Consider the following 24095-nt stretch of genomic DNA (forward strand, 5'->3'; position numbering starts at 1 on the left):
ATTTTGTTTTTTTCCAAAGGGGATGACTATGCACTTTTTGGGATTTAGCTTGAGGCTATGATTTTGACACCAGGTATCCGTCTCAGTGAGACCCTTCTGGAGGATGTCTGTATCAGCAGGAGAGTCAGTTATGGCCCCCAGTTTGCAGTCATCTGCAAACTTTGTCAGCCATAGTCCTCATGTGCTTGCCTGTATCTCTGAGAAGTACATACCGAACAGGAGGGGTCCCAGGACTTAGCCCTGGGGAACGCCACTTATAACCAGTTTAGAGTCAGACCTAGAGCCTGCAACTCTCACTGTGTGGGTTCTATCCATGAGCCAACTGGCAACCCATCTCGTGATGTAGGGGTTTATGTTCAGGCTGGTGAGCTTGTCTATAATACCAGAATGGGGAATGGTGTTGAAAACCTTTGCAAGGTCTAGGTAGGCTGTGTGGACCTCCTTTCCCTCATCTAAAGCCTTAGTAACTATCTCAAAGAAGTCCACCAGGTTTAGAAGGCATGATCTGCCCTTAACAAAGCCAAACTGGGTAGGGTCCAATGTTTGGAGGTTCCCAATGTCTCTGTTAATGAGTTCCATGATAATGCACTCCATAGCCTTGCAGACCAGGCTAGTCAGGCTTATAGGGCAATAGTTCCCAGGATCCGTTGTGGCTCCACCTTTGTGGAGCAGGATAACTGTTGCTGTGCGCCACTCTATGGGTATGTAGCCTGTAGAGAGGCTGAGTTTGAACAGTGTGTTTAGGTGAGGGGTTAGTTCATTTTGGAGCTTGTGTAAACACAGCCTGGGACACCATCCGGTCCCATTGAAGCTGTGTTTTTGGCTTTGGATAGGGCTGTTTTAACCTGTGTGTCAGTGATTGCTGGGCTCTACATTCTTCTTGTATGGTTATAGGCCCTTTAGGGGGTGAGATTGGGGTGAAGTTTGCACTAAACCTGTCTGCCAGAATGTTGGCAATATCAGTCGGTTCAGTGTATTTTGTGCCATTCTGCACTAACTCAGGGCAGATCTGAGAGTTTCCACTTAGGTACTTGACATAGCTAAAGAATGTTTTATGGTTATCTTTGGAGTCCTTGGCAATTTTTCTTTCAAAGCTAGCCTTGGATGATTTTATGAGGGATCATAGTTTCTTGGTGATTCTGAACAGGGATGTATTTCCTTCTTGGCATTTTACTCTTTTCTGTACTAGTTTCCTCCTTCTATTGTATAGCTTGTTTATGGCAGGGGTCCACCAGACTGGTTTCCTTTTCTTGGAGGAGTGAGTCTTGGTTTTACTTGGGCTAGCATGATCCATGCATTCTTGCAGGTGTTCATAGAGTGCATTTGTAAGGGATTCAGCAGCTTGGACAACATTGTCCTTTAGCATGAGGGCTGTGAACCTTTCCACCTTGGTCTTAAGTAACGTGAAGTTTGCTTTTGAAAAGTTTTTCACTGTGGTTTCCTTGATTGGGGGTGGGGCCGAAATGTGGGTGTCCAGAGTGATTAGTCTATAGTCTGATCTAACTTGCGAGGGGTTGACCTCCGGTGTGGAACACCGGTCACCCATGTTGGTGATGACCAGGTCCAATATGTTGTCACCTCTGGTGGGGGTGTTGACCAGTTGATTCAGGGCATTCAAGTGTATAAATTCTAATAAGTGTTGGGCAAGGGAGTTAGTACTTGAGTAGTTCTTCCAGTTAATGTTTGGGTAATTGAAATCACCCAATATTAGGGCATTTGGTAGGACCTTCACATTTTCCAATGTCTCCAGAAACACAAAATGGGGGTCCTGGGTCATGGTGGGTGATCTGTAGCAAGCTACAATTTGAATTGCAGTTTTGCCCGTTGTTAATTGCACATGGATGATCTCTGAGGCATCGTGCTGTGCCACTAACCTGGAGGTGTGGGTATCCTTGATGAATATGAATACACCCTCGCCTTTTGTGTTTCGGTCCGGGTTCTGTGGCTGAAAAGTATGGTATGAGTTATAGCCTGGCAGAGCTGGGGTGCTCTCTGGAGCCTTAAACCAGGTTTCTGTTACTGCACAGATATCAATGTTCTCCATACTGAGGAGTGCCTCAAGTGCATGCATTTTGAGGTTTAGACTTCTGGCATTGAGTAGCATTACCCTCAGTTTTTGGTTACTTGTGCTATTTATAGTGGTGGGTTTGTCTTTTGAGCCTTGCCTAAAAAAGGCACTATGGGTGCAGCAAAATCCTTGGCCGGTATTCAAAAGCCTAAGGGTGTCAGATGCAAGCCATCTCTTGCGAAGCAATGTGGCTTGTTGAGCATGTCATCCCAGGCGGACAGATACTGGATCCCCCTTGAATGACACCAGAAACTTAGCCAATTGTTGAAATTGATCATTTTTTCTTTATACTGTGGCATCATTCTTGGTGAGGGCAGGATGCTACTCAGGATCAGAGTCATACCAGCCTGGGCTACATAATCAGAGAGCTCTTCCATGTCTCTTTTCATGTAATCCAGGGAGGTATGTCTCAGGTCATTCACACCAACATGGAGAATGACACAGTCATATTTGTACTTGTTCTGGGGTGACCCGAGTGCTTGTGTTATGTGGCGGATCCTGGCACCTGACAGGCAACTAACTGAAACTGTCTCCTTGTCCAGCCTAGTTTGTGGGACATCAGTGTGCCTGATTATACAGTCGCCTATTACTAGTGTGTTGGGTATGTTATTTTGCCTTAAAGGCTGTGATTGCGTGGCACACTGATTATGTGAAGTATGTGTTTCATGGTTTGTGATGGGGTGTGGGGGTTGCTTGGGTGTCTGCTTTGGAGGTCTCTGTTGCTTTTGCAGATTTTTATTTAGAGCCTCCGAGTATGATGGAAATATTCTGAATTGGGCAGTTTTGTCATTATTCGTTCATACATCTTGTTTCATTGCTTACTGGAAAAATGTTCAAAACAATACATTTAACACACCCTCTAACAAGTGTGCTGTATTATTCAAGGAATATAATTTAATACAAGCAGGAAGGTGAATCAAAGAACACATGCATGTTTGCATGGTCCTAAATATGTGTGCAAGGGGCCTATGATATGAAAACTGCCCAAAGGTAAACTTTATCTGCCACTAGCCAGATGCATTTTCTTTGAATGTGGGTTTCAATGCTATTTCAATAAATGTGAGTTCCAAGGGCAGAGAAATTTTAATACTAAGTCTGTTTTCATTGTGAGACCGTATTGCTTTGTTCAGCACATGCCTATCAGTGTTTGCGCTATAAAATTTAAAATAAAAGTTTTAAATTAAATCCAAATAATCATTGTAGAAGTAAAGCATAAAACAATATGTAGATTGCAGTATTTATGGTAAATGGGGAGAAATAGCCAAGTTATGGGACACTGGAATGGCTGCAGGGGGTCTGTGTATGGGGACCCCCATTTGACCATGATTTTGTGAGGAGGGAGGGTGACAAACTCAAAGACAGCCCTGGGCAGCACAAACTCTAACTATGCCACTGCTGTGAGGTGACCTTTGCCTGTGTCAAGCAATGTGTCAGTTGTCAATATCCAGACAGCAGCCACTGTGCTCCTCCTTGACAGGAAGTGATACTGTTTTCAGTGCAAAAGATAGTATTGTTATAAGTAGATGGATAATTGGTCATATATTTTCAAAGCTCTTATCAAGGATTGGTAGGATGGAACCAGGACAAAAATGAGATGTCTAAGGAAGTATGGGTTAATATAGTACTAGTTTAACAAAGTAGCTTTCCATACAGGTATTGAGCTAATTCTAGACAGGATTTTGAAATATGGAGGAGAGGAAGAATGATGTATTCTTTGCAGTGGTAGATGAACTGGGGCAGTTGGTATACCTACTGGGATGTCTTCAAGGAATGGTTCAATGTGTGTGCCTTTGATCAGTTTACTGTAGACGATGCATTAGCCACCCCCAAAGTGCCTTTTTTAAGCAGTGCCAAACAAACTGACCTACCAACATAAGAAATTCTTCTAATGCCAAGCAGAAGGCACTACTGCTTAGTGCTAGGAGTCTTAACTAGAAACTTCATTCCCTGAAAGCTCTCCTTGCCCTGGAGAATGCTGCCATCTGTGCAGTTATAGAGATTTGGTTCACGGCTGTGGAAAGCACCCCAGCAGTGCAAGGCTACAATGCCTATCACACATTCAGACCACCCTCTGAAAAGAAAAAAAATGAAAGGAGGAGATGTTTCTATTTATATAAAAAACAATCACACCTCTAGATTGGTCAAGCAAGATGACTTGCTTGAGCTACTCTATGTTCAGCTGACCATAGGCAAAATTTTCCACATATCATTGCTAGGTACAGTTCCCCAACCATGAACCATGAAATCCACTCCACATACATGAAGTTAATAGAATCACTTACCATTCAGCCCAACATACTACTTATGGGCGATTTTAACTACCCCACCATAAACTGGGAAACATATATGACTGCTAACATGCAGGTTCAGAGATTCCTGGACTCTGTCAATGCAAATGCTCGGGAACAGCTGGTCTGCACTCACACTAGGGGCTCAAATATCCTTGACATAACATTCACAAACATGGAGGAGCATTGCACCCCCCCCCAAGTAATGTCCTCATTGGTAAGTTTGGATCAGAAATCAGTCTCCTTTGAAATAAATGTAACAGTAGTACCCCCATCAAACCCTAAAACCCTAAAGATTTTCCCAAGGCAAATTACCTCTTATTAAGTGATAGCATAGGTAATTTTAAAGCTCTCATAACCCTGAAAATACAGAGAGCCATTCAGAAGTATACACAAATGCCCTGTACAACCTTTTAAACAACTGCATAGAAATGGCAGTACCTGACTGAACTAAACCCAGGGCTAGCCAGAAAAACAAGCCACCCTGGTGAACCCTGGCATAAATAGACTATAGAACAGAAGGAAGAAATTTCTGTTTAGAAGTAAGTGGGAGAGAGAACAACAGATAAAAAAAATCCCTCATTAGTCTCAACAGGCAAATCAGGGAACTAGTCAATTCTTCAACAGCTAAATATGAGACTACAATAGCCTTCCAAGCAAAGGATAACCACAAAGCATTTTTTAGTTATATCCAAAACCTTAAGGGAACCACTCAACAATGTGTTGAGTTGGCTGTAGATGGTACCACCTTTACTCAGCCAGAAAAAATAGTAAACATGTTGGCCAATAAATTCACTTCAAATTTCACCACTCATCACCTCTGGTCACTCCCCATAGAATACCCCCCTACTATTCCTTTACCTATTATCACAAAAGAACAAGTTGTCACTACATTCTCTAAAGCTAGAAACATGGTATCAGTGGGCCCTGATGGAATCCCAGGGTACCTATTAAATATCTTGAAACATGACCTAGCAGACACACTCAGATCTCTATTTAACCACAGTCTCCAGACAGGCTTTGTCCCAGCAGAGTGGAGGATAGCAACAGTCATCCTTCTGCATAAGGAGGGGACCATCAACTAACCCAGAAAATGACTGGTCCATAAGTCTGACTAGCCTCATATGCAAGGCTGTGAAAAGGATAATCACGGCCCTGATTAACAATGACATAGGAAATCTCCAGACTCTAAAGCCAACCAAGTTCAGCTTCATCAAGGGCAGGTCCTACCCTCTCAATATTTAGACTTCTTTGAGAAGGTCACCAAAGCCAAGGATGAGGGTAAGACAGTGCATTTTCCCTACCTTGACCTGGCCAAGGCATTTGACATAGAACCCCACTTGGGTATTGTAGATAAAGTCACAAAATTTGGCATAAACCTCTATATCATCAGATAGATAGCTAAATGACTCACATATAGGACAAATTGTTAAAGCTGAAGAATATACATACAACAAGAGGCCAGTCACCAGTGGAGTACCTCAGGGCTTAGTGCTGTTCCTCCTCCTGTTTGGAATATACTTCTCAGATGTCAAGGCAAATGTTGATGGCCTTTACTTGACCAAGCCTGCTGATAACTGCAAGCTGGGGGCAATCATTGACTCCCCAAACAATGTTGATATCCTATAGAGCAGTCTGATGCAGACTAATGATTGTTGTCAAAGGGATGGTCTCAAACTAAATGCAAAGAAGTGCATAATAATACCCCTTGGGATATCAAATGCCCCTTCAAATTACAAAATTGATAGCCCCTTCTAAGAGTCAAATGAGTGGGAACAGGTCTGAGTACTTAGATAGATAGTAATCTCAATTTTGACCACCATGTGTCCACAGTGGTGAGGAATCCTTCTGTCTGTCTCAGCTTATAAGTAAGGGCATGGCATCTGGATCTAAGGATGTTACAGTACCACTGTACTCAGCCTTCACTCTCATCAGACCAATAATCAAGTACAATGCCCTCTTTGGTGTGTACCTCACCAGGCACCTGCAACAGTTGGAGTGTCCTCAGAGGGTTCTCACCAAAAAAATACAGGGTATAACCAACATGTCATATGTGGACTGATTAAAAGTCATATCACTATATTCAGTTCCTTGGCAGTCTCTGACCCAGCCGTGATGGAAATGTTGCACATTTGCAAGACTAACTGCATGAGTGTTACCTGGTACAAAGATCTAAACCTGATCTCTGACATAAATAGATTATGGTGGAGAGACAGATACGTGTCCCAGAGATTACCCCTCTTCTGGAATAGGCTTACTATTCAGGTAAAGTAGAACACTTCTCTGACCATCTTCAAGCACAATCTGGACCAATGGATAGGAAATCGCAAATTCATTCATGGAGTGGTGCCCATGTAATTTATGGACAGATCTTCCCCCTAGGGACAGAAAATTGGGTAAAATCTGGATAAAACTGGCAACACCTGTAAGGGCTCTTGAGTCGTTAGCCTTGTAATCCTCTATGAACCTAGGAACCTGTAAGACAGGTGGATAATGCAGTGGAGGGTTGGGTGAGGTGTATGTAGTAGGAGATGAGGGGGAGATTAATGAATTCATTAAGAAAGTTGGAGGCAGAAAGGTGGCCTTGAGAAGACTGAGTTAGGGCCTCTACAATAAGTGCAGAGGTTGACCTCAAGACAAACTTAGTGTAAGATGGAGAACTGTTTGTCTTTCTGAAGTTTGGTTTTATATAATCCTATGGCTTGTTTAGCTAGGTTTCTGAGTAAGGGAAGTCTCTTATGGGTATCTGAAGCTGTGTTTTCTTTTCCAGTTATATTAGACTTCATGCAGAGGTGCAGTAGCTAGTTTGGTTCTTTGATTATTTGATACACCATTCAGTTTTTATGTGCTTATATAGTCTTGTCATAATAGGAAAAATCTATTTTGTATCTGTAGGAGGGTTTGACGCAGAGTTTCTGCTTTAATGGGAAGAAAGTATGGAAGACCAATCTATGGTGGGGCAGTGGTCACTAAAAGAGGAGTTGTTGGTAATGAAATAATGTTAGATTATCAGCTGTGATTAGAAGATCAAAGAAGTGATGCTGACAGTAAAGGCTGAGAACATGTGACTTTCTGCATTAGTTGGATGAGTTCTGTGTCAGTCAAAAATTCATCTATATTGTGTTTAGAGGGACCTAGAAAGTTAACATTAAAGTCTCCCAGGATTAAAACTTTCTTTTGTTTGGGGGAGTTGTGGTTGATTTTAAGACACAAGAGCTGGAAGTTCTTGATTGTACAGGAGGTGGTAGATGGGCAACTGCATGCAGTACTGCTTTGTTGTTATATGATGATTGTTTTTTTATAACAGGCCAGTTGGGATCTGAGTAACAGGCAGCATTGGCTTTAGCAACCGTTATAATTCTTAGGTGTGAAATGTATAGGATTTGGGTGCCTCCTTCAGTACTTTCTCCAGGTGTGGCATCAAAAATATAGTTATAGCATGGGAAGAATTGTTGCAGTTGTAGAACTTCAGTATCCCAACTTTCAACCAGCATGTGTTATTTGTCAGAAGAAAGCCCTTCTATATTGCACAGTTTATAAACAAAGGGTCTGTGTCTAGATCTAGGGATATCATTGTCTCCCTTTATTCAGCCCTCATTTAGCCAACCATTGAGTAAAATGTCCCCTTTGGCATATATCTGTCTAGACACATGCGACGATACCCACAGATATACCTTACTAGAAGTATACAAGGCCTAAAAAATATGTCCCATATGGACCAACTCAAAGCCTTGTCACTATACTTTGTATCCTACAGACTGATTAGAGGTGATCTGTGTCTGCCATACATGGCATCCTTTGACCAAATACTGATGGATTTACTGTACATCAGCAAGGTAAATGACATCAGAAATACTCGGTCTAGGGATCAAAACCTCTTCTGCAACATCAATGAAATGTTTTAGAGGGACAAGCCTGTCTCGTGGAAGATACAGCTGCTCTCTAACAGATTCCCCATCCATGTCAAACAAAGCTCATCCCCATCAGTATTCAAGTGCAACTTGGATTTATGGATGGGAAACAGAAAATTTACCCCAGGACTGCAAACTGTACTAATAATGGGCAGAGGCAGCTCCTAAATTCTTTATCCCACACATGGGTACCCTCAAATTACCCATGTTATGATCTCAGCTATTCTCACTAGCAGTAATATATAATTACTGACCATGGGATGGGTAAGGCCAATCTAACATCAAATGGGATAGTTTAATCCAAGCACCAAAAGGGAAACTGGATAGGGTTAAATGGCCCACAGGGGCAGCTTACCTAGTACTTACCTATGAATCTATGGAGGTTATGATTATCTACTCTTAACTACGATTCTGTATCTGCAACAAAACTGGGAAGAGGTATACTGAGAAAGGAATCTATTTGATCAAGGTTACTTCTGACACTGAGTACAGAGGAAATGGAGGTGGGGTTGGACGTATCACAAGGGAAGTGCATGTGAAGGTCCTAGGTTAAGTTCTTTGTTAGATCTAAGTAATAATATAAAAATAATAAGAGTGAATTTGTAAGGGAATGCCAGTAGCTTTATGAAATACTTGTTCGACTTGTTGGGACCATGATTCACTGGGATCATGGGGAAATGTATAAAAAGACTTTGCTGCAAGATATTCTTGATTACTGTATCAGATACAGCGGCGATACTCAGATCCATTTATGATGGTATAGAACAAATTATTGGCACATGCCTTATTCTGAGTATGTCCTAGAATGCATGGGCTGCACTTATCATTTGTGTCAAGTTAGGGGTTGTGGCTATGGACTGAGAATCCCCAGCAGGAGTGCATAAACACTACAAGATGACTTACTTCATGACAGGAAGGCCTGCAGCATGCTCTCCCACTGGGGCAACTAGGACACAGTCATTGCAGAGGCTTTGCTCTCAGAAGCTTTACTTTAGATTATCCGTTGTGTGTACACCTTAGGCATGGCATCTCAGTTCTCTCTAACATCTGTGTTAGGCAAAGCATAACCTTGCCCTGCACTCAAACAGGGCCCTGTAATACAGTGGATTATTTCCCCTGGTTTACTGCCTTTTTATTATACATATTTGGAAGCAGAAATGTACAAAAGAAAAAAACTGATACACTAAAATGAAATAACTCTCCCCAGTACGTAAGTTACGTTTTTTCAGTGAATCTTAGATGTCTTATACAGCCTGAGCCTCATACAGGAGTACCTATAACTCAAATATTTGTCGTACTTGTTTGCGAGGTTCATATTGCAAAAATCCCTGGCTTCTAATACAGAAATGCAGTTAGGTCACCTGTTACACTCTGCAGTTCCCCAAACTGGCATTGCCCTCATGGCTTCATAAAGCAATGCTGGTACTGCAATCCTGAACCATCAGCTCCTGCCAATCATTGTCTCAGCTTGCAGCCAGAGTAGCTTTTTGCCCCACCCTATTTATGTCTCTCTCCCCTAATGAATGAAGCAATGTTAGACTCCACTGTCACCAGACAGGGCACCTCTCATTAGTCTACACCATACCTCAAATCAGTACATTTTAAATTAAACTGTACTCCTAAAAGTAGTGATAATTCTGTACCAAACGTAGACAGCATGGACATTATCCTTCTAATAACTTCTTTAAATTTAATAAGACATTAATGTTCTCATTTGACACAATTTACCAACATATTAATCAAAACTAACATACAATGGAGTGATAATGCTGCGATATTAGCCCTGAAATGCAACAGAGTTTAATGTACTGATCGAAACAGACATACCTGTTCTGCTGCCTTCTCTAAAAGCTCCACTGCCTTTGGGATATCCTGTGGGACTCCTTGACCCTTCAGAGAATAAAGCGATAAGTCATTAAACAGATTTGCATTATTTCAGGTAGAGTGAGTTATCGAAGTCATGGCAAAGGAAGAAATGATGTTCTAGATGCAACACAAATTGATATCTTTGTAGACATGCATACATAAGCACACAGTACAAAATATATATTTGCACCATAGGCACACAAAATGCTTAATACATTCTAAGCATTTTCTCAGCCATAATTCCTGTTCTGTGTTGTTAAATATTCATGATTTCATATGGTACGATATCTATTTCAGTGTCACAGCATCAATCCTGTAACAAGCACAAATAGTATGGTAAATCAAACATACATCAAAAACCTCTATTAATATCTCAGAAGGCATGAAAGCTAAGATCAGAAGACACCTGCATCACTAACAATTGACATAAACATCTTTCTGCGTCATATTGGCTAAGCTAAACATACCTCTCAACCATACCTCTCAACCTCGTAGAGCAAGAAATCTGGACAAAGGCATTAATAAAAGTGGGGAAAAGGCCCAAAAATAGGGGCACTTTTTAAATATTAATCCCACAAACTTAGAAAGTTGATAAAATAACAGGTTGTGCATTAGCATGAATTTTCTGAAGGGTATGAGGTCTGAAACTTAAATGTCTGTCATTATTTTCTAACCTCATTCTTTAATGATTTGCTACTAATCTGTGAGAAAACCACAATTTTATGAAAAACGGACAAAAAATGTGAGGCAAAAATCCGGACATTCTGAGAAAATCTGTTCAGTTGAAAGGTATGCTCTCAAATGTACAGATTTTTGCAGAATGCTCAGATTTTTGCATCATATTTTTGGTCCATTTTTCATACAATTGAGGTTTTCTGACAAATTAGTGGAAACTCATTGAAGATTGCAGTTGGAAAATAATGACAGACATTTCAGTTTCAGACTTTATATCCTACAGAAAATGAATGCTAATGCAAAATGTGTCATTCTATCAACTTTCGAAGCCTACAAAAGCAACATTTAAAACTGTCTCTATCTTTGGGCCTTTCTCCCACTTTTACCTTTGGCTTTGTCCAGATTTCTTGTTCTATGAAGTTCAGAGATATGACAAAAAAAAAACATTTGAGAGGTACACTATATGAAGGCACACTAGCATTTCAGTTTGAATAACTCTAAAATATTCCACAGTGGATAAATGGAATGATGTGTACAAAGTGGTGTCACACACTGCCACTGGCATACCTCTCAACTGTCCCTGATTTTCAGGGACGTCCCTGCTTTTGACTCAAATTTTAACTTTGTCCCTCTTAATCCCTCCTGAAACTAGTGACTTTTGGAGGAAAGGTGGTGAATTACACTTAATGAATAATGACAATAATTAAGAGTTATAAACTTCTTTTACTTCAGAAAATGTGTATTAAGTCATATACTCTGATTCTGTCAATGTTTCAAGTTAATAGCACTAATATTTTAAAAGTGGCCCTGATTGTCCCTGATTTTTTCTTGACTTGTCCCTGAATATGTTGAAATTTGTCCCCAATTGGTTGAGAGGTCTGATCTGCCAGTATTTACACAAACCTATAAGTATTCAGTCAGGTGGTACGTGTCACAAAGAACCTGAATGGGTGGCTGAAGTCTACAAAATGCCAGTACACAATGGACATCCATGTTCTACAATGCCTCACAAATCAAATGTAGACATCTATGCACAATAAGCAGTCAAGTGCCAGTAGTTAGTACCTGTCCAAAACTAAACAAATAAAGAAGAGTAAATTCCCTGTCTAAAACCAAACAAATAAATAAATCACTTCTTTGGTACAAGTCTCATTAAAGTCTACATAGGTAAGACCATCACAAATCAAATTCATTACTTAGTAACATGCTGGGCTTATTTTAAAGGTCTGACTGCAACAATCATACCTTCATAACCCAAGTCCAAACAATACAGTTCTGGAGAACTGCCTTCCACTGTATTGAGATACTTCATTATAAAGGTTAGGAAAACTGATGAAAAAGTGTTAGAAATAATCTTTTTTAACAGATGGAATATGCTATGTTAACATCTCACTGAGATGTCTGGGCAGTGACTCACTGAGATGGTCAGGAATTTCACACTTTTCAGTACTCCAGTTTTCAAGACATAAGCTTTAGGATGTTTTTTCAGCCATTTCAGCTGCAGCTTTTGTAAAAAAAATGCTGAATATATCCTATTGATTAACTTTGTTCAAGGTACTACATTAAGTCCAAACTACAAAAAAAAAAAAAAAAAACACTTCATGTAGCCTCATTACATGACTGCATCAAGACTAATAACTCATCCGTCTGCGTTTTCAAGTGTCACACTTAATCATTTCAAATAATGTTATTTTGTCTACTTTAGACTACCACATACCTCAGAACCTCTTACAGTAAGAAATCTGGACAAAGCCAAAAATAACAGGGAAAAACACTCAAAAATATGGGCAGATTTTAAATATTAGTGTTATAAAATTAGAAACTTAATAGAATAAATGGTTTTGCATTAGCATGTATTTTCTGAAGGATATTAAGTCCGAACTCAAATGTCTGCCATTATTTAGCATTATTTAATGACTTCAGTCCTCAAGGATTTGTCAGAATACCACAAATTTTATGAGGAACACAGTAAAAATATCAGCCCAAAATCTGGACATTCTGCAAAAATCTGGACAGTTGAGAGGAATGGATTACTACAAAAAGCACATACAAAGCCATCAAGAATGACTGATTCAAATCAACCCAAGGATGTTCAATGCAACAACAACTTTGTACTGCCCAATCTTTCAGCACAGAATAAAGCAGAATTGTAGATGAAGTTAATCAATCCCTCAATTAGACAGCAATGTAATCATAAGATAAAGCTGCATATCGGAAGCAAATTCCTGCCTAAATTTTACAAAAAATATCAGTAAAACTACTACACGAGAGTCAGGGGGCCAAGGCAAGCCAGAGAATAAGAAAAAAAATCAGTAATTTCTTTTTGAATGTTCAGTACTATAAAAGGTAATAAAGATGTAAGTCCACAACATTCCGTTAAACATTTCCATCCTAGCATACTAATCTAGCACACAAGCCCATTGGCCCTTTTTTCACAAGTAATAGATTAAAAAAGAACAAATACTCAAAATTACTTAGCTTTAATCACTTTATATTAATAATTATACTTACTGTTTGGGGCTGAAAATCATTCAAATTCAGTGGAGTATATCTCATCTACTTTGGCACTAAATACTAGAAAGTCACACTAATCCAACTTAAACTTACATTTTCAGTCTATTTTAAACTATAATGAAAGTAAACCTGTCACATCCTTTTAAAGGAAGAGTGTAGGCAGTATAAGATCCCTAAATATTTCTTTCATCCAGGAAGGCTCACATAGAATAAACAAACTAATGGAGCCTGTACCCAAGAAGTTTAAATGACAGAGCTCCTGACTAAACAAAGAAAAATTAGAGCAACAGTATGCACCACAAAGCTTCACCTACACAGAAATAAAGCCATTAAAGTAAAAGCATGTAAAAATAAAGTCTATTAAAAATGTTTATTCCCTAATAATTAACTTGATCTACTTTACTTGCTGCAGATGGTGTAAGTGTTATGAAAGCATTATCTTGATGCATAAATGGAATTTTTAACATTTGAATTTCTGTACAGCATTATGAGGTCAATTCAGAATGCTTACCTCAAGGTGTGAACCTGGTGTACACCTTGCAGTAACCATTTCACATTCAGGGACAGCTCTACCACTGGGCTTTCTCTCCAACCTGCCTGAAGTAAGACATTTATGCAGCCAAGCAATTCAGAGAATCACTTGGCTGCATACATTATCCTGGCTGGCTGTGTTAATGAAAATGGCCAATAGTTTGCATTCACCTATTGCTCCCAGTGGGTGACATCATGCTACAGGCAAGTACCTGGGAGTTTAGTGGAAAAATAGTGGTGGGGGTATGCATGTGTATACATGTGTGACAACACTTGTGAGTGTATGCAAAGAGATGAGTGGCCATAGGTGCATGTGTATGCATGTGTGTGTATGTCAGCCTGGGTGGTTGCAGTAGGTGGGTTAATTACAAGAAACATAGGGAAGGTTTGTATCTGTGTACATGTGAAGGGGTGAATGAGTCCATGAGTGTGCTCAGGTGGGAAGGGGCTATGTGTGTATACAAGTATATGAATGTGTGTGTGTGTGTGTGTGTGTGTGTGTGTGTGTGTGTGTGTGTGTGTGTGTGTGTGTGTGTGTGTGGAGCTGTCATGCCTCCACACACCCGTAGACTAGCAAGCAAATCCTGCAATATTGGCACTAGACTCCAAAAATGCCCTTTATATCATGCCTTAATGGTACCTAAAAAGTAAAAGCTTGACATTTTGTAATTGTAATGAAGGATAATACCAATCAACTAAATCAACTGCATAGGGAACCAAATACACTCCCCTAGGTCACATTTAAATCTGTCACTTTCCAATGGATTTTGGCAACCTGCTATCTTCTCCACCTGCCCTCCCCCTCAAGATAGGCACACTTATCCTTCTCATGCCAGTTCTAATAAATACCTGAGCTGCTAATCAAAGCTAGATCACCTGAGTCATATTTAGGGCATCACCCCTCTAAGCAAACTGATCTGGCTCTAACCAGACAAAAGTTTAAACAGATCATTTGGTTTCATTAGTGGCATATCTGTTAACAGGTTTTTGTGAGCACTGCCCTATCATCCAGCCTATTTTTAACTTTATTCCTTTCTGTCTCTGAGATAACTCGCTGCTTGTCAGGTTCTTCATGGTTATATTACATGCTTCCAAGAAATATATGCTCTTAAGCTTAAAGTCTGTATCACTTGTGGATTCTCAGTCAGGTACACCATCAAAGCTGCCTACAGCACTTGTCATCTTTTTATGATTACCTTTCTCCTTATCTTTATACATTTTATGTTTGTCTTACTGTGGACATATGTTGGCCTTGCCTGCAGCCCTGTGGGAGTCATGGAGTGCCCATCACAGTGGATACTAAAGTATGTATGACATATACTAGATACATGGACCTTTCAGTGATCCACATGGGACACAGTGGAGGAATTTCAGACATCTACCTTGAGAATACTCCACCAGTTTCTACATGCCATGCTTTAGCATGTGAAGGAGCATATATGGGTCCCACAAACCAGACAGGAGAGAGGAAAAAAAAATGTGGGACTTTTGTTATATAGCCCATTTACCTGAGGTACAGGAGGCACAGACTGCACCCACCTGGTGGACTGAGAACAGAAGCATAGCTGGCTCAGCCAGCACCCTGTGCTGATCCTGTGAATTAGCTCTCCACCCCCTCCGATCTGCAAGTGAAAGCAAAAAAAGGACTTCTGCAGAGATGTAGGACAATTGGAATTGTCTTCATGCAGATGGTACTCAATCCATGCACCCAACCACATACTAAGCTCTTCAAGTGAGGAGCAAAAAAAAAACTCCACGCCTTTGCATGCACACCAACCAGGTGGCTAAATACATGCCCTCTTTTCTGCCCTGACTCTTCAATAAAAAAAAATCCATAATCAAGTATCTTGGGATCTTGAAATGTAGGAGCAAATCAGGTCCTGTCTCAGCACCCATCCCTCCTTCTTCACATTTAAAAAGAAAAAAATATTTTTTTCTTCTTCTAAATTGTAACAATTGCTGGCTATAAATAGTTTATACCCCAGAAATCAGGGGTACAACTGCACCCAGTTGCAAACAAGGAACATTACTGAGGATGTGTTTGGCTGTGGAAGGCACACTTTGACTGTCTGGATTTATCCAGTGGTACCCTGCAATTTTTCCTGGCAGTGTGCAAAAAGTTTTCAGTATGTGCAGTGTTAGACAGTATCATACTTACAAGGTAGTTACAGCCGTGGGGGCAGTTATAGAAGGGGCAGTCACTAACAGACTGAGCCATATGAGGAGCCTATACAGCAGCCAGCAGCAGGGGATGATCATGGTAAACTCAAGCAGGTGCAGCATGCTGTAGCACTATCAAAGAGGCAGTGGCGTGCACATAGCTTCAGCACATAGTAAAGCAAAATAAAGCAGATAAACTATAGTAAAACTAATGTATGCAAAACCAATACCAGGCTGTGCTTATCAATGCATAAGCTGACTACACTGTGCATCTGACGTAGGCAACCATGTAACAATGTATAAAGGGCAGGACACAGTTATCATCATTTGCATAGCCTTTAGAAGTGCATGATGATTACACAAACGTCTCACCAAGAGACAACATCCAACATGAATCTACAGACAACGTTCTCCTCCTCAAGAAACAATCAAAAAGACTGAAAGGACTATACTGCAAAGAAATTTACCTAAAGAACAGTATTGAAAAAGATATAATTCCTAGGGACTAAAGCTGTTCAAGGAAACCCATGTGAAACAATGTGGAGGAGAACTTAATAAGAGAACAGGACACGGTTTTAAGGAATGCTAGTCTCACGCTGGTTGGGATCCTCCTTAGGCATAAGAAAGCCCAGCAGGATTCGACTATCAGCAGCATCCTTAACCCGGAGAATTTATGCAAGGACAAACATGACACCACTTCTAGACTTTTAGATGATGAAAACAGAATCAATGACTTTAAAAACAAAGTTAAGGAGAAAAAACTGCAACAAATCAACAGTGACTTAAGGGACAAGGAGGATCCACAAAACCATCATTCTTCAACCAGGAGCAGGAGATACCTACCGAAACACAATAATGGGAAATATTTTGGTAAGCACTGGAAGCATGACAAACCTAACCACCACCCCAAGTATTATGTTAAAACACAAAGGAGCCTGGCCACCCACATTGCTGACCAACGAGATGTGGAAGGAGACAACAGGCAGGATATTCACCAGGGCCACCAGGAATATGGACCAGACTTAGGTACACCCAGCACCAATAAGAGGCAACAGGACATGAGGAAAACACTACAAAGGGAAACATCCACCAACAAGAACCACCAGACCCCAACAGGGAGGCACACAATGGAACAGCCCTTCATCCAGATTCAGAGGTCTCCAGCAGAGGACCAGGTACTAGAAAGAAGCCAGGGAGCTGAGGGATTTGAGGAGAGCGACACAACAGAAGGGACCCACCAGAACCAACAACAAAAAAAGACTAAGATCTGGAACCATTTGACAAAACCACTGACTCAGCTGGAGCAAGAAATCTGAGGTAGGGGTCTGACTTTTATACCTTTTAACATAAGTAGCTTCGTGGAAACAGTGATAGATGTTAAGCTGAATGCGAAGAAATTGAATCTCAAAGAATTTTTAATGACAATGATAAGGACAGAAGAAAAACTTATAGAAATGACAACGGTATAAAATGGAAAAAAAGCATATTGACTTTTGCCCCTTGTGCACCCTACCCTGAGTACATATGAGAGCAAATGTGAGGCTGGTATCCATATGGCCCTCGGTAAACCACCTAGGTTAAATTAAAGATATTCCAGGTAGCAATTCCGCTATCCTAGTCACAATAGATGTGGAAGCACTTTATACAGTACTTCTACACAGCTACTGTAGTCAAGCTACAATAAAGGCATATGAAAAGGACTGGAATGGATTACCAGGAGGGACAGAAGTTCTAGGAAGGTTATTGGACCTAACCCTCAGGAACAGCTACTTCATGTTTAACAACAAGTTTTATAGGCAAACTACTAGAACAGCTATGGGGGCAGCCATGGCCCCAAGCCTGGCCAATGGGGCTCTGGGAAATTGGGAGGAGGAGGCAGTGTACCAAAGCCCTTATTTTGCATCAGTGAAATACCATCTCCATTTTATCGATGACATATTTATCATCTGGGAGGGGGATGAAGCCACAGTAATTCCACTAGCTTCCTGAAATTTACGACCTGTCACAGCAAGACCTCGGTCAACATTTCAGACATAACCATATCCAAGGACACTGAAAATAAATGCCTCTCCAACAACCTGTTCAGAAAACTAACTAGGGTTAATATCCTGCTGCACAGTAAAAGCATGCATTGCCAGATCACAAAGAGAAATGTTATAAAATCTCAGGGGATAAGAACTGCATGTGTATCCAAAGGGCTTTGAGATTTCATCAGAAATCTAATCAGCCTGCACCAAGACTTCCTGGCTAGAGGGTACAGCAATAGGTTACTAAATTCCATCCTCAACACCATCAGAACTTTAAAAGAGGAAGATGACTCCCTTTTGAGGGACCCCCCCGGGAGACTCCTAGGGCTCAACAAAAACCAACACCAGGATCCAAAGGAAAACAAAATAAAAAAGAAGCATGGCACTCACCTTTACAGTAGATTATAAAAGAATCAGAAAGATCATGCCTGACAATTGGGTAATGATTACAGACAGTAAACAACTGGAAAAACTTCTAGGACCTCATCCTTGTTTTGTATTTAAAAGAGCCAGGAACATTAGGGACTGGGCAGAGTGCAAATTCAATACAGAGGAGGACAACAAAGGAACTCACCCCTGTGGTCCCCCTTTTTGCACTTACTGCAAGTACATGAGCAACAAGGACTGCTTCTTTTGTCCAGTACTCAGGAGAAAAATCAACAGCACTTGTTCTAGTAATTGCAACACTGCTTTTGTGATATACTGTGCATAATGTAATGGCTGCAGTTGTTTTTACATAAGGAAAACTGTGAACAAATTCTATATCAGGGTAGCACACCACCTGTCTGATATCAGACTCCAGATCCTCAAAAACCAACTAGCAAAGCACTGCTGTAATTTCACAGACCATGGAGGTTTCCACTTCCACATCCTGGACAAGCTCACTATGGATCCGCTAGAAGGAAACAAAAATGCTAGCCTTGAAAAAATGGAGTTAAGCTGGCAGAGCAGGCTGGATGCCCACCACCCTGGTCTAAATGCAAGCATTTCCATCAAAAGTGTGCTTGCAGTCAGGAAACTAAATCATAAATCATGTAGCTAAAACACCTAACCCAAGATTTGGACATAAACTGTTAATTAACTCCAACTGCTGTTGTTAATATGAAAAAGTCAATCGACCAATTATATGTGTAAATCACCAGCATTAGTGTAGTTTATCTGGTGAAATAGTGACATGGAAAACAAGCCACATTATTATTATTATTATTATTATTATTATTATTATTATTATTTTATCTTTACATGTGTACATATCTAAAAAGTAACTGGCATGGGTTTGAATGTGTTTTTTACATCATGATCTGGACAAACTTAAATAGCAACTTTCAGTTATTTGAAATTTTTTTCCTACTACTGATTTGAGACTTGGGTTTTCTTTTTATTTTTCAGTCTTAGTAAATAAAACCAAACTCTAGCCTCCTAGTTTGACTGACAACCCACCCCTATAATGATTGTGTTAGCCTCTTACATCATCTAATCCCACCCCAGGCCCCATGGCACCACGCCCTCTCTCAGGAGATTCATTAATTGCCCTTCCACCTGATCCCTCCCAGTTTCCAGTCCTTTATCTAGCCAGGCACAGAGGTATCTAGCCCTCTTTTGCAAAAACTTTACCACCTGGAGCCTGGAGACAGGAAGAATCTGAACAGATGAGCCCTCAGTAACTCCTAGACTCAGGAAGAAGCTTGACAGTGAAGACCCCAGACTGGAGTATTATAAAACCATGTTCTGGGGCCAAGAGTATTCCACCTCTCACTGCAGCTATCCCACAGTAACCAGGCATAGATACTGTAGACACTGGGTCTGCATTTAACATTTTTATAATCTGCAGTACAATGAAAATTGTTGTTACAGGGTACCACTCCTCACTGCTATATTCTTTATACCATAGGCACAATTTGCCATTGCTCAAAAAAAGATCTGAGAGTCTTATGTTTATTAAGTTTTTGTATACTCTGCAGTTCACCACTTGGTGGATTTTTACTCCATGGGCAAAGAGAGCCTACACAAAAGGTTCTGAGGTCTCAAACTTTACTTACTGTTTACTTTGTTTCCCCCTACTTGTGCACATCCATGAGCACTGTGACCTATTTTCCACTGCATGCTATGTATCTGGATGCATGTATTCAAAAATGGGAATCACCTAGTATAGCTTTAAGCGACTACCTCCCCTGCATATAAAAAGGTCTGTCTTCATTAAGAGGAAGAAGAATGTAGACTGGTCACATTAATCCAGTATCGGAGCCTCTTATAAGTAGGCACTGTAAACCTTTTTTTGTTATACAGCAGAATATTAGCCTTTCATATTATATGTCAAGGGATAATGAGCCCTGTAAAAGTGGGCACAGCCTCTCATATTGCTGTGATAGACTGGAAAAAGTTCTGTATTAAAGCTTTCATACTTGGCTCCAAGGAATATGATCCCCACTAATAAAGACGCAGCCTTTCATTTTACGTGTTACACAACAGACAAATAAAGTCTGATGATAGCCTCATAAAAGCAGGCATTTTCAATGATCAAAGTGTAAACCACTCTAGTAGATGGACCTGATGATGCTCAGGTGAAAGTGTTTTCTTAAATATAGTTCTACAGTTGTAGGTTATAGATCTTTTAGGAATATTCAAAATAGGGACTAACCTCTAATCTTTGGGACTGGCTCCTTGTTTTGCCATGTCCTAGATCTTCCTCCAGCCAGTTCCCATGGACCCTCCCACCACTATCTGTAACTGCCTTTAACTAACTGTCCCATTGAATGTAATGTATTAGAACAAGAACACTCATCCATCTACCTGCTTAATTGAATAATCTAATGGAAACTTCAACAAGGTGCTTTAATTCATCAAAAGGGAGGGTATCAAAGAAGGAGTTTCCTACATCTGCTAGCTAAAGTGATTTTATCTGGACTAATTCTTTATAGTCTGTTTCTCATTTGCATAGGTGGGAGAATGGAGTATGTATTGATGTTTTTCACAAAGAAATGTGAGAGTGCTGAGGAATATTAAAAGAAAGACTGCAGCTGTGTGTATAGTCTTTGAGTTGGGGGGGGGCATTAATATAAAAGGCTTTGTGTAGAACCACTGTCATAGAGTCATAGGATCATAGGAGGTTACTAGGCTAATGACCCTGGAGCCCTTACAAGCTTAGCCAAGAGTTTAACCCCAAAAAGAAACCTCAGTCAGCACCTGTCACTCTCGTCAATGAGGGACACAGGTGGAACCCCTAGGACAAATTTGAGGTTTCCCATTGAATCATCAAGGTTGCGCTTGTAGAGGGTCAGCGAGGTGCTCTGTTTGATATGTATGGGAAGTCTATTCCAGAGATGGAGCAGCCTCTGGAAGACAAACCTGACTCTCCAGCAGGTTTTGTTGATATCTCATATTAGATTCAGGCCTTTTGAGTGGGTAGTGTGTGAAGAGTTAGACTTACGGATATGGACCATATCAAGTAGGGCAGGGTCCAAGATTGCCTTGTATGCGAGACACAGATAACCTCTGAGCAATCTGTATGATACGGAGTAGAGTGATAGTGATTTGAGCCTGTCTGCATAGGACAGGTGTTGGAGGCCATGGATTCTCTTTGTGAGGTATTTCAGTGGCCTTTCCAGTTTCTGCAGCTATTTGGAGAGGTACATCCCAAACAGGGCATTATACTCAATTATTTGTCTAATGAGGGAGGAGTATAGAGAGGTAATAACCTCCTTTTTTCTGGATGCAATCCTTTTACTTATGAGACGAACCAAGTAAAAGGTTTTCTGACCACTGCCGCCACATGATGGTCAAATGTGAGGTTGTTATCAACCTGAGCGCTCAGGTCTCTCACCACAGGGTGTGTGCTTAGGGGGTTGCCATTGATGTGGTAATCAGAAGAGGTCATGTTTTTGCCGAATGGTATGATGATACATTTTTTTACATTTAGCTTGAGGCCATGAGTTTGGCACCAGTCATTATGTCACTGAAAGTGTGTGTGTGTGTGTGTGTGTGTGTGTGTGTGTGTGTGTGTGTGTGTGTGTGTGTGTGTGTGTGTGTTTGTGTTTGCTGGGAGACATCCTCAGCAGTATTTGCACCACTGTACTGATGTACTGGACAGACCAAAACATGTATGGTAGTGATCTGAGCATTCCATGCATGCCCCCACCCATAACAACTGGCTCTACCAGGTATTGCACTGGTTTTACCATGGCCCTGGCTATGAGTCAGTGTTATGAGTGACTGCGAAGCCATTATTGCTTTGTTACAAAAGGGGAAAGGCAAACTTGAAAGACAGCAGAAAATTTAGGCCCAGTTTTATGGAAAGTGGACACAAAGAAGTTTGCTAGAATTTTAAAAGCAAGGACTGAGACAGTATTGCTAGTAATGGTAGGCCTAGGGCAAGTAGGTTTTGTTAAAGGGGCATCATGTCATGAAAATTGGTGGATTAAGGTTGACTTTGTTGAGTGCGTAGGAAAAGAAAAAGGGAAAATATTGTACTATTGGACATGCAAAATGACTGAGATATAATGAATTGGGATTTTATGATGAATGTGGTAGAACAGTTGTAAATGAGGCTAGGAGGATGCAAGAACTATCTTCTCTGTATTCTTTCACCAAAATATGATTAATAATAAAAGATGGACTCTCAGAAGAAGTACATTTGAGCAGATGAACTAGGCAAGGGTGACCTTTGCCCCTGTGTCTTTTTAATTGTGCCAGAAAAAAACTAATGCATAGATTACTGTGGAATAAAGGGGATGAAGAAGAGCAGTATCACCCCAAGACATTTGCGGTACTCGGACATGGGAAGGGCAGCTAAACGGAGGTAGGGCTGACCAGTTCATGTGGTCCTCCCAATAGTGCACAAGATCATAGAGTGAAAATCGTGGGAAATAGAAGAATGAAAGGCATGTTTGGTAAGTGGCTGGAAGGATAAATTCACTAGGGTGTAGGACGGCCATAGAGTAATTGTCTTACCTGTGGCGATATATTTACATAGGCATGTTTAGGTGCAGCCACAGGACAAGATTTTAGTAAAATACAAAAAATATGCGATAGATTAGCCTAGAATGCAAAACATCTACAATACAGAGATGCAGACTTAAACTCATAAAAATGGTAGGGGATAGGGAATGCCAGATTTTAGGTGCCATGCAACAAAATGAAGCAGTTTATAAAGGGAGTGTTGATTAATACACTGTGATGTGTTTGATTGGAGAGAGGAGAAGGAGGGCTGAAGTGATCGAATCTGGGGACCAGTGGTATTAGATTTATGGGATGTGTATTGTCAAAGTCAAAGGGAGTAAATATAGATGAATAGGGATTAACAGGGACTTAATGTACAAGGGATTGGCCACATGTAATAGCGTGGCTGAAAATGGACTTTCAGTAAATGAAAGACAGTGTTAATTTAGGGAAAAGGGGACTGGTTAATATATAGAACAATAAGGGGATGAGTTACAGCATTATGTAAGAAAAGGTTGAAGGTAAAAGCCAAGTGGCTTTAAAAGGGGTTGGAATATACAGGGTTATGATCAGGTCTCCAATCATAGGCATATTATTATGTGTTTAAGACATGGATGCCAAGAAATTCACCTTGGGATCAAAGTCTGAGAGGAGACTCTTGGTATCCATGTTGAGAACACATAATAATTGGTTAGGATTGATGAGACCTGATCATAGCTTTTTGTAGTGTCTGGAGTTTTATCTACTCCATGTACTACTAGATCACAAACAAAAAAAGGGTAAAGTGTTTTACCGGCTTTGAAAGCCAGTAAAGTTAGTGAGTACTGGAGCACAGACAGCATGTAAATATAATTGGATGAAAAAGTCAGGAACAGTTTTTATAAACTGCTGTAAATAAGTTACTTACTGACTGCCATCTGTAAAGTTCTACGGACTGAATATGAGGCAAGATATTCAAGGACAGTTCAGATGTCCCTTGGGTGAGAGTCGACCATAACAGCACTTAGAGGGTGTGTACCTCCGAAAAAGATGTCATGGTCAGGTCCCGTGCTACAGAAGCACATTACAAATGTATAATTTTTTTTTTCAATTTTAGATAGTAATGAAGGTGCTCCATGCA

The 24095-nt window shown here is 40.5% G+C and overlaps 1 protein-coding gene across 1 annotated transcript in view; it reads right to left on the minus strand.

Moving 5' to 3' along the window:
* Positions 1-24095, minus strand: part of LOC122803164 (protein sel-1 homolog 3-like) — a 920824-nt gene that overhangs the window by 261770 nt on the left and 634959 nt on the right. The window contains exon 14 of the mRNA XM_044072781.1: positions 10095-10157. Within this exon, the coding sequence (XP_043928716.1) occupies positions 10095-10157 (63 nt within the window). The remainder of the gene's footprint in view (positions 1-10094; positions 10158-24095) is intronic.

This window comes from Protopterus annectens, chromosome 5.part1, assembly GCF_019279795.1.
Source record: "Protopterus annectens isolate FY-2018-M chromosome 5.part1, PAN1.0, whole genome shotgun sequence".
Classification (NCBI taxonomy): Eukaryota; Metazoa; Chordata; order Ceratodontiformes; family Protopteridae; genus Protopterus; species Protopterus annectens.